This window comes from Falco biarmicus, chromosome 11, assembly GCF_023638135.1.
Source record: "Falco biarmicus isolate bFalBia1 chromosome 11, bFalBia1.pri, whole genome shotgun sequence".
NCBI classification, from domain to species: domain Eukaryota; kingdom Metazoa; phylum Chordata; class Aves; order Falconiformes; family Falconidae; genus Falco; species Falco biarmicus.
The window spans coordinates 21804471-21816810 of NC_079298.1; the positions used below are offsets into that span (position 1 = coordinate 21804471).

The following is a 12340-nucleotide window of genomic DNA, read 5'->3' on the forward strand; positions in this document are numbered from 1 at the left end:
GGCAGTGATCTTTAGAATTCTTGGGCAGGCTGCGTAATACCCATACCTTGTTATCTTGTTAACTATTCTCAAAATATCCCGTACAGTAAGTCATAGTTGAGTAACATCTCGCTATACCCTTCCACTCAAGCTGAATGAATTACAGGGCTTGTTCCAACTCTTACAAACTTGAGTTGAATTTTGATACTGAACTGATAAAAGCATCATAAAAGCAACAAAAGATGTAGCGATAAAGTCTTAATTCATAGCAAAGTCCCAAATGGAAAAGGAGGGTCAGGACTGCCCGTGTAAACACTCTTCCTCTCTCCTCAGTAGGGATGAGGTAGCACGTACACAAGCTAGCTTGGTTTTGATACGATCTTTCCAAGTGAGGAAGACAATGGTGACACAGTCTTCCATCAATTACAGTCTGCTACCATTACTGTACCTTGTTAAGCTGAAGACTGAGAGCGCAATGGGAGGTGAAAGTGAAGCCTTTTCTAAATGACAACTTCTAAAACCAGTACAGCTCATATTATTTTAAAACCCTGCCAAAAGATTAATGTTTAGCTATTCTCACTGCCTTTGTAAAGCACCCCTGTGATCTGTATTCAGAGCAGTATCCTAGGCAGAATCAGGAAAGCTTGGGCTGCCTTAACTCATTCTCTCAGTCTTTAGGCGACAACATGGAAATCTTACCTCTCGTTTTTTCTACCTCCTGAAGCAGCAGGATATTGGAAATGATGCATGTTCGGTGGCCTTGATTTTCAATCCCCATTTTTTTAAGATCAACTTCTGTAAGATGGAGTAAGTCCTGTAGCAAATGCCAGAGTAAGGAACATACTATACCTATTAGTCCAGGAGAATTTGAATTTCTTTCAGAGAGGTTTACTGTGTCTGATAGTGTAAGCACCTAACAGCAAACTTAAGTATATTTATGTGTTATATGAAGCCACTTCGTTGTGACAACCTATGTCATTGAAGGGATGAAGAATTGTTCTTTTAAAACATTAATTCATTGCTTTTAAACAATCACATTGTTTTGCTGTGTAAATAAGACAATTGACACAGAATTTCTACTCTGAGCTACTGTTTCTGAAGTTGTCATTTTAAAATCTTTTTTGCAAACTAAAACCACTGCACAAGCATGACATTTTTTGGTTTAGGCTGTGCTGAAAGCCTCAGTTTTTTACGTGACTAGCTATACCTCTTTCAAAAGCTGTTAGGGAAATTTAGTCATGCCTGAAAATGTCATATGTTTCTCATATGTTTCTCAAATGAAACCTCATATGTATCTAATGACGTGAAAGAAGCAAGTTGGATAATTAGTACTCTTACTATATCCCTTTCTAGGTTTACCCAAATGCAAAAATTGGTACTAACGATGAATTTACATTTCAGCAGAAAGGATTTTTCAGGTTTGGCAACAGTGAGTGAGACTCCCTTTGCTTCTCTCAAAAAACCCCAACACCCTCCCCAACCCCAAAATCATCCTCCAAGAAAAACTACACACAAAGAAGTATAAATGCAATATGCCTGCTCTTCAAACTTCAGCAAAAAGCTGGTAAGGAGGAGCACAAAAAGGGCTGGTGTTAACTCCAGTACTGAACAGTGTGTGCTCAGGGTAACACAGTGGGAGCTTTTATAGGCACATTTTGGGGGTTTTTTAAGTAGCTTTGAAGAACTTGCTGCATTTTGCAGCAGACAACATTGACATGTGGAAATTTTTATTTATCAGGGAGAACAGTCTCCCACCCTTAAGTTTTCTTTCTTCATTTAGGATCAGAAGCATTTTCTGGTCTGGCTTAAGAACTGAATAGAGCAGTTGACTGAAACTCAAGAACTCTGTCTTCTACTGCCATGAATTTACTACTTAGCAAAGAACAATTTAATTCAAGAAACTGTGCATCACTGTCCTCCCTCATCAAAATGGATATAATCATACCTTCTACTGCAGAGATAAAAACCCCAGTGTAAATAGTTATTAGTAATTATTTTTAAAAGTAGAAGACATCAAAGGCAATTACTTAGACTTTCAAGAACTTAGAAGCTTGGTTCAACATGGTTCTTAAGTATATGCCTGGTATTAAGCAGGTCAGTAAGAATGCAATGTCAGGGTAAGCCAAGCATTTTCTCAAATTGAAGTTTTGTTTCAGGAAAACGTTCAGTTTGGCTGAGGAACTAAGAAATTATATAATGCTTGAAATCTACAGATATTGCAGAACTGAAACTCTGACTCATGGCCTTGAAATTAAAAAAAAAGTCCATTGTATCCACAATGATGCACTAAGCCTATTTTTCAGTTTTGCACTCCAGCAAAATCTTTTTACAAGCAGCTTTCAGGCTCAGTAAGCTGCAAACTATCTTTGCTGTGGGGTTTTTTTTGTTTGTTTGTTGACTGTCAAAACAGTCGTCCTAGGGTTCTATAGTACTGTTTTCTGTGTTACAATGGCAGTATGAATCACATAACATCATCTTCCAACGTGGTTCTTACTGAGTCTGTTTGGGAAAGTAGAAAATACTGTCCTTTTCCTAGCCGTGAAAAATTCGAATTATATTTAAAATCCTTTAAATTTTATTTTGTTTGCATTATGAGATTGCTATGGGACTCATTAAGAATTCTGGCATACAAGCAGCACAGATGTGACACAGAAGCTGATTTCAAATAAACTTTTCTGCCAGTTCATGAAGCTTGAATTAGTGACAAAATAAAATTGTAGAAAAATTGTTTAAAAGTGAAACCAAGGATATTTTGACTTGGTGAGAATATTCAGTTGTATTATTTGCATTTATTTGATGAATTAGGAATACAGCAAGGCAGAACTAAAGCATGCCAATGCAATATTTGATTTATGATATAGTACATAAGAGTCAATAAATCTATACATGGATGGTGAGAACTGAAAACACAAAATTGACAATAAAGACAAAATTTTGACCAAGTAAAAACCTGTAGGAAAAGGGCTTCCTAAGAATTTCTGAATCAATTTCTAGGTATCTTCAAGATGACTGAGGTAAGGTCCTTCTGTAATGGGGTATTTGCTCATTAGAGAATATTCTTAAGCCACACACTACTCATTTACCCATAAACAACTTCCTATAACAGCACGTAAGTTGCTATTTTATCAAGTTCTGAATTTTAAGAATTAAATTTATGTGTTAACTTTTGCAGAACAAATATTATCTATGTGTTCTTGCTCTGATGAACATGCCCATTTGTTACACTGAGACAGCCAAGACTAACATAGGACAAGCAGCATTAAAACCAGTAAAACATTCATTTTATCTAGCTCACCAGTAAGTGACTATTTATCTGTGAGTTTCAGTACACAGTTACAAAAGACATTGGGTTTTATCTTCCCCTTTCCTAAGACAAAAGCTAACAATCAACCTTCAGGGGTTTTGTTCCACCATTGTACCATGGAACATACATCACTTACATTACGTCATCTTGCTTGACATAGTCTCAAGAATGTTATTGAAAAAGCCCATTCTTACCTCTATGCCGTCATATTGTTCAAAGAGCACGCAATATTCTGCAAGACCAAGCTGGGTCAGCCAGTTAAAAATGGGCAGACACTTCATTTCACCTCACAATGCCTTTGACTCTGAAAAAAAAAAACCCAAAACCAAATTAAAAATACTGTTGCTTAGGAATGTTAAATAACTGAACAATGCAGAAAGCACTTGATAGCATGGAGCCATCTGGTTCTACCATCACGGCCAAAGAAATTAATACTTTCTTGGCTGCTTGGTAATAGGTAGTTATCTATGCATTAAGATTATTACATTTAATTGTTTCATTGTAATCTTCATATAAACAGGGAACGTTGAAGACTATTGTTGAGCTCTCACAGCTGAATTAATCTTTTAGAAGATTAATCAACAGTCACTCAATATTGTAGTATCAATTAATAAAATACTCAGTCTTTGTATCCAAAGGGAATGTTCCTCAATACGCTCATTCAGTGACAATGCCATTCTTCTCACGAGTAACACATATGACAAAATGTAAAAAATGAAGAGGAACAGCAAAAGGAACAATGTTATCTGTAATAATACAAACAAAGTGAATGAAATTGCATATTCTGTGAGACAGTCAAAATTAAAAAGATTCTGTGGTGGGTGTTTGTCCAACATGAACATAGCTAAAGTCAACCTGTTATGGAATATTTCTACAACAAAAGCAGTTGAGAGATTGTTACAGTCTGGTCTCCGTCATGATGTCATCTGAATTTGAGTTAGCTGTAAATAAATAATTTTTGGTACTTTTTTCTCAGTTGCTAAAATGAAATAAAACCCAGATGTTGAGATGGACACAATAGACACAGGAAGACAAGACAGACACATAAAATATTCTCCCAACATCACTGCTCTATGTAAGCAGTTATGTAAGATCTACATAAACAAATACTTACGTTTCCAAAGAATTGCTGAGTTTCTGAAGAGATTTCTATTTGTAAGTTTGAGCATATCTTAAGTAAATTCAAGGATGCCCAATTCTAAATCTGTGAATTTGTGACCTAAGCATTTCCTAGCAGAGCACTGATGCCAGAAGCAGGAAATGCTCATGTTCAGACATGCAGTGTCTTTAATCATAGACTTTTGATACATCTTTTTATTTGAAGATTTTCTTCTCATCTATACTTCAGGAAAAGTACTTGCTCATTACCTCTGTATAAACCAACTGGAATTACAACTTTCCAGTCACAACCCCCTTGTTCCAACACAGGTCTACTCTGAACATGTGACAAGAACCGGCCCAAAGGCTGACATGTTATTGTCAGCAAAGAGCCAGTGTGGCTTTCTGACAGACAGAGAAAGCTGTTTAGCATTATAATTCTTGGAACACTAGAAAAGTGTTGAAGCTTTTGTTTGTTTTAATACAAATTGCAAAACGAAAACCACTGCTCTGCAGAAAGGTAGGCTGCAGTAGCAGTATTACCTGCGCTAAAGTACAATACATTCCTAGAAATATTTTAAAAGCACTTAAATTAGGACAAGTACTGTTAGTAAGACATACAATATTTTGGACCAAACGTTGTTTTGGAAGCCACTACAAATCTTGTCTCAATTGTCAATCTTGGAAAGAAGGTCACATTCCAGAGACACATACACCATTACACTGCAGAAGCTGTAATCTTGGAATTCGTCACTTCATGATCCATTAGAGAACAAACCAGCTTATCTGCAAATGGCATTGTGAAATCCCTCTATCATCCAACCAGAATACTCTGCTATATTACTTGCTTTATTGCAGGATTTTTATTATTGTGAGAACATTGCAGGCTATGGATGACAAGTAAACATCTAAAAAATGGTGGTATTACAGTAACCAAGAACATCTTGTAGAGTAACATTGATCAGAAAATCTCAACATTTCACAGACACACCACAAAAGAATTTATTTGAGGAACATTAAAGCCACAGGGAACATTTTTATGTGAAGCGACAAGCTCAGCCACTGAAATCTTCCATTTATTGCTTGCTTTAAATAGCTACTTTCAGATTGCAGGACGGTCAACAAAGGCAAAAGATTTTCAGAGGGATAAAAGGAAAACACAGCTAGGTGTTTTGGTTAGGACATTAGTAAACCCATGAACAAATAGTTTTTCTTCTGGTTCATACACTTCTAGTTCAGTCACAGCCTTTAATTTTGTTATCATAAAGGAACTTGCTCCTAAACGGTTTAACAACTTCACTAGCAATATATTTTTAAGACTACAAATGTTATATTTAATTTTGAATACTTAGCTTCCATGCGTTTACATGACAATTTAAAAACATCTACAAGAATTGTTCGAGAGTCACCACACTTACCATTCCAGAACAAAGAGAAATTCTGCACTAAGCATGAAAGGAATCCCAGAATAGCAACATTCTCTTTTAAACAATATAGTGATAAACAACAGCTATCTAATCTTACTTGGCCAGCTGCATTTGCTGTTATTAATTTATATAAAATCAAAACAAACAACTCCCCCCCACCAATAACCCTCCCGCCTCCAAATCCCCATACAAAAGGAAATTCAAGTGCAAGCAGAAAATATCAACCTGGCATGACAAGACATTAAGAGATCCAAGATGCATTTTTTTCAATGCACCTACACCTCTGAATGGGATTATTTTATTTTTTGACACCTGTGCAGATTCTTCCCCTACTGTTTTAACGAAAAATTTGTTCCTACAGCTGAAAGGCATGGGGGGGTGGGGGGGGACGGGGACCCATAAATCTCCTTTCTGATCCTTCTGCTAATGGCAGGTTTGGTGAAGAAAGGTGACAGAAACATTAACATCTCTTATTTAACCAATATTACACTGTTAATTGGATGCAGGGTACAACCTAGTGGTCAGGACACAAGATATATTCAGAGCCTGATCTGAATGGTAAGTGCAAAGTAAAAATGGTAAGAGTAAAATGGAATTACATAATAAATTGTAAATGACCCTAAATATATGATTATGAGAACTGGTTTAGGCAGAGGGAGTTTCCTATTATTCTTCTACTCTTAACACTATTTATTTTTATTACTAAAAATAGGATTAACTCTTGCTTAGGGCAGGTAATGCCATCATTTTTTAACATCCCATATGTGATTATAAACACACTGGCAAGGTGTGTGGCAGATGTTGGACACATATTTTTTCCCCACTGAGAAATGAATACCCTTCCTTTCCAGAGGAAGGAAGAAAACAAAAATCTAAGTTGACTGCGTATATTGGAGGGCAATACCAGATCTATGTTCTATTTACCCATTCTAAACACTGTCACTTCCCATATATCTCAGGTTTCCTGCAATAAAGAGGTCATCATAAGTTTAGTCAGGTCACCAGATTTTTATGGGATAAAGCCATGGTTGCTCCATGACTTGCTTTCATTTGTTCAGTGAGACTTTTGCTTCTGTTATTACTTAAGGAGCTCAGGAGTGACGTTACAGTATTCTGAAATCCTTATGTGGAAGGTCTTGCAGTATTACCCACATAATTTATACAATTTCAGGGTTTTTTACATCAAAATAAACAATTTAGATCCAACCTAGGTTCGTACAATTTTGTTTCTGAACACCAGCTGTTCAGAGGTTTTTATGAGATACGTTGCTGCCAGAAAGTTATCAAATGGGTAATAACAGGAGGTTCCTATGGTGGCACTCTGACCTACTGAACTGAACTTTGCTTTTACTCTCAGAGTGCTTTTCTGTATTACCTTCGTAACACGCTCGCAGTTGCAGTCATACCTATCAGGGCATATGTGAAGCAGAAGAACACAGAAAGGTGTTCTATATGTAACTTGTAAATCCAACTGTTCATACTGCAAGACTTTACTATGCTGATAATTCATTGCTTTCTTTTTTCCTCTACCACAATATCCCAGAACTATCAAAAGATGCTGCTGGTGATGTTGGTTTGTTATACTCCAGACACAAGGTAAATGATATCTCATACCAGATTCTTAATTCAGCTATGGTTTCATCAAATTAGCTTCACTGTAATTTCTGAAAAGTGGGTATGTGCATATTTACAGAGATGCCAAGGCCAAGTAACTCCAAGTCACTGTGTGGATATAGTTCAGTATTCCAGGGACAACAATTCATGCTCCTTTTTCAGCCTCCCTTGGGAATTCAGGCCCTAATATGACAAGGAGCAAGCCTTGTTATCATGGTGTAATCCTGTCCCCACCAAAGTTACTCAGGTGAGCCAGCAATTTCATCTCATCTGCAAAGCAATTTCTCTTGCTGTGCCTTTTCTACTTCAGCAAAATTGACTTATATTGTACTTCCAATTTAAGACTAGCCTCCTGCTGTGACACAATCATTTATCAGGAAAAATTGATTTATTGGACACTTTCATGAGTTAAGAGTTTTCTTCATCACTTGAACTTTGCATGCCTTCTTAACTAACTCCCTTGAATCAAGGGTCCACCAGTTTTTTTTGTTTTCAGATGTACTTTCATTTTCAGATGCACTTTTATTTTCCTTTGACATCAGTGAAATCAACAAACCCTCTAAATTGCAGCCTCAATAAAGCTGACCTTCCAATACAACATTCTGTACACCTCAGGTCCTGTACTGTGGCGCTAAGTAATAACACTGAGCAAAGGTATGCTCTCTTTGCTGATCACATCTTAACTATTTATGCTTAACTAAGCAATTTAGACAGGTATTTCTTGAATACTCTATTGTAATGCATGGTTGAATGGCAGAATGCTTCTGCCACGGGAGTGCCAGGTTTTGAATGCAGAAATGAAAAAAATAGAAAAGCTGGAAGTGGTCATCATCTTGCGATGCCACCTCTCAGAGATTTTGCCATCTTAATACAAAAGAACTATCTTTTCTTTTGCAGCTCGAGTCATATTTCTGTTTCTCCTCTCCCTTCTTTAAACAATTTGCCAAGTGTAAATCATGTTGTCAGTAGTACAGATTAAGACAATAAATCTGTGTATTTTGGAAAAATCTCAGAAGCTGACTGTTCTGTAAAAGGAATACTAGATGCAGAGCGAGAGAGTCAGAAGATACCGGTCAATCACCCAAAGCTTGTTTCATCTTGATGGCAGTGGTAACATCTTACTCAGAAAAGTAACCTTCTTCCCCAGGATTTGTTAATACATAATGCTAAACTGCCATAATTTCCATAAATTTTGCTCTAGCATACTGCCTTAAATGAAAGCCAGAATTTTTCTAGTTAAGACTTAAGCGTGGTTCTCCTAATCTAATAAGGCCATAACAGGCTGGTAATGCACTGATCAAAACCAGCGTATTAAAAAGCCATCTGCATCTTTCCTGCTAGGAAAAAGGGAATGGCATCTGCAAGACCAGGGCAAGAGACAGAAGCAGCAGAAATACCTGAAAAGCAATCCATCAGCAGAATCAAAGTGTCAGGACACAAAGCAAACAAATACTGGCACCATGCACTAGACAGTCCACAGAAAGCACTTCTTGAGCCAAGGACTGCGGCTGAAAGGAGTGGGAAACTATGACTGAAAATCCTGTTTCACCAGAAACAGAGCTTGGTACCTTGCATATAAACTGGATGACATCAAAGATAAGCTACCACCGCTGTTTTTTTTCTTCAAATAGGAACAATATGCAAAACCTTCAAGTTTTGGTTAATTCTGCATGAAAAGGAATAACAGGCAACAAATACTCATCATGCATTAATTACTACAGTCAGATTCCATCTCTAGACTTCCATTAAAAAACATCTTATGTAAGAAAATGTCACAGATGGGTATGTGACCTATGTACAAACCACATACAGAGGGCATCAAGGGTGAAGAGGGAAAAAGAAAACCTAAGAACATAATGTAAAAAAAAAAAAGGCTAATGTTCTTACAGTGATGATGATTTCACAAAATAGAACATACAAAAGTAATACCTCTGATAAATCCTTGTTATAACATGTAGAAAAAACACAAGAAGAGGTAAATAATGGGAAAAAATGTGGATGATCCAATTATTTTACTTAAGATAACATAAAGATGTGCAATTTCAGTTCAGAAAATCTGTGGCCTAGTAAGGTGAAATACATACTTAGTTCTCTTGGAAACTAATTACATCCATACAACTATGAATCATCTGTTGACATACAACTATTCTCAGTACCACGTAAGCATGCTGAGTTAAAATAGTAATAAAAGAGACAAGGTGCTATCACAGTACTGGAAAAGGAGAAAATGTAAGATCAAGCTATTTCCATAAGGCAGCATGTGAAGGAAGTGGAACAGGCAACTGAGCAGATCTCAGAAAAAATCTGGAAGTATATGTATATGGGCAGGGGGAAAGCATGAGCAGGTACTCGGTAAGTCTACCACAAAAAGAACATAAGAGCAGGTACTCGGTAAGTTGACCACAAAAAGGACATAAAAAATCTACTTCATTGACTCCCTTTCAGTGTTGTTCATACTACAGAAAGGAAAAAAATGCAGTCTTACAATTATCTAAAAAATGAAGGCTGTCGAAAGAGCATAGGCAATAGTAATTAGCAATTTATAAAATATCTGTCAAACCACATACCTAATGTACTTCTTTCATTTTCATAACCTCATACTGTGCTGGGAGAAAGAAGAAAGAAAACTACAAGGACAAATTAACTGAACATGATGAACCTTCAGTGCACATGTTATGTGCTAGAGCTAGCAAGGCGTTAGCTACAGTCAGCTTTATTACAAATTCTAACTTTTTCGTAAATAGTATCATACAGCTGAATTTTCATCATTACATTTTTACTTTTTCCAGTGTATTATTTTGATTGGTCGTGATTTTTGCTGAAACACAGAGGAAAGTATGCAGAATTTCTCTTGTAGAGATCCAATTTAAAACAGATTCAAAGACTGACATTCCTATGTAATGAGTCACATCAGCTATTTAAAATAAATGTATTTGTACGTATAGAGTATGCAAACAAATACTGGGGTTTTAAGTAATTTGGGGTAAGCTAGTAGAGTAGAAGCAACTGGCATCCTAAATATTATCAGCCTAAGCAAATAAATTAGACCACTCCAAAGGACTACGCATTTGCAGTGCATACCATGCTGCTGGCAGTACACAGTAATGGCTGACATAAATGGTGTTAAATTCGTTAGGTTGCATATCACGTTCTCAAAAAATTTAGAAATGTATTTGCATTTTCAATTTTGCCTTCTGTGCTGAAGAAGCAAATAACAGATTTTCTTACTTCAGCAGATAATAAAAAAGCTTGAATAACAACATTTGTTTTGGACCAAATGAAAAAAAAAAAAAGGTCCAAGGTCTTTGGCTAACTGATACACATTTTTTTGTGTGTGTTTAATCTTATTTTTCCTTCTTTTTTCTACCCAAACCTCATTAAAGTTAATTCAACTGAAACTCTGCTAACATAAACTGATATTTACCTGTATTGTCCACACAAAATGCTAAACTTGTCCACAATTGTGGAAATACCTTGTCTTTACCAAATATGCCCTTAATATATTGTAAAAGAACAATTTTCTTATAGTTTTATCAAGCATTTAGCTACTGTGCTTTCCAGAGATGAGAATAAAAATTAATAGAGAAGAAATGTATTTGTATTCCAACAGATTGTCTAAACACCGCTTTGCTTTTCTCTGCCGAATTCATTTGACTCCAACCATCAGTCTTCAGTTGCTTCCAGCTATGGTTACATGTCTGGTGGCACCACTTGTAAAGCCAGTTTATGTAGCTACCATTTATTACTAACCTCCAACTCCGCTTGGCTCTGCCTTGCACTGATTTCTTTGCTGTGCCAGCACTAGCACTTCCTTGGCTGTGCAGTGAAGGGGCTCAGAGACTTGATCTGGCAGAGAAAATGACGCAGAGGAACGGGTTGCTGTTCCAAGTCAAATCAGGTCTCTTATTTCCTTCACTGAACAGCCACAGAAAAACTTGGGCTGGCACAAATCAAGCAATGATGACGAAGCGGTCAAGCAGCAAAAGTGTGAATTTGAGACATTCAATCTCCTCTCAAATTTTGCTGCAGGTTACGGACTCCTCTGCCATCCAGATCGCAGTCTGTATGTAAACATGCACCCTTTTAATCCATCTTGAACTTCAAGATACAGCAAACGAGGTACAGACTCTCTTATTTCTGCCAACTGTGTTGTGGAAACAACTATGGCAAAGGGATGGGAAAGACAGCTGGGGAGTGGCAGCACTCTAAGTCACTGCAGCTGTTTGATTCAGTGCAAAAATCAAGGCCCTCTGACAAGAGAAATAGTAAAGCTGCATGTAAAAACTTCAGTTCTGGTTTGCGATACTCAAGAAGTATAAATATCCATTTTCTTTTGCTCTAGAACAATCTGAAAGTCTTTTAAACATACCAAGTTGATACAAGTCTTAATCAGTCCCCTTCTCCTAATGAAAAGACTGGCTTGATTAAGGTCTCTGTCTCTTTACCCCACAGGAGTCTTATGCAAAAGTGTATTGCTGAAAAACTACCAAAACATATATATTTCATTAAATAATTAAATATGATGCCAGTAGAGAGATGAGTACTGGAAAACAGTATGAGAAACAAAGCAAAACAGTGTATCACCACATGTGACGCTGGAGTAGCAACTCCTGCGACACTCTAGTAGCAAACAGATCAAAGGAAGCATACACTTTCATTTGTACTTTAAATTTAATGTAATACAGTTACTGCTTGAATTTATGTCCCATTAGAACTTCTAAACCACCATCTTTTTAAGTCATAATATTTGCAACGTGTTAAATAAAAACCAACTAAACAAAAATATCCTAAGAATGTGCACATACGAGATTTAACTTTTTCCCCTCTTGCCTCCTTCTAGACATCCTGGCATTTCATTTCAAGCTTTTCCCTTAACTGTGACTATTAAAAAAGAATATAAACCTCTGAAATTCTCAAG

At 36.6% G+C, this 12340-nt stretch overlaps 1 protein-coding gene across 4 annotated transcripts in view; it reads right to left on the bottom strand.

Moving 5' to 3' along the window:
- Nucleotides 1-12340, bottom strand: part of BCAR3 (BCAR3 adaptor protein, NSP family member) — a 115367-nt gene that overhangs the window by 71627 nt on the left and 31400 nt on the right. For 2 of the 4 annotated variants that reach the window (XM_056356104.1, XM_056356102.1), the window contains exons 2-3: nt 3478-3587; nt 679-793 (exon numbers count right to left, since the gene is read on the bottom strand). In XM_056356104.1, coding sequence (XP_056212079.1) covers nt 679-793; nt 3478-3564 — 202 coding nt within the window. In that variant the 5' untranslated portion in view covers nt 3565-3587. Of the gene's footprint in view, nt 1-678; nt 794-3477; nt 3590-12340 lie in introns of those variants that run through there. The other 2 variants (XM_056356105.1, XM_056356106.1) reach the window with 2 other exon arrangements.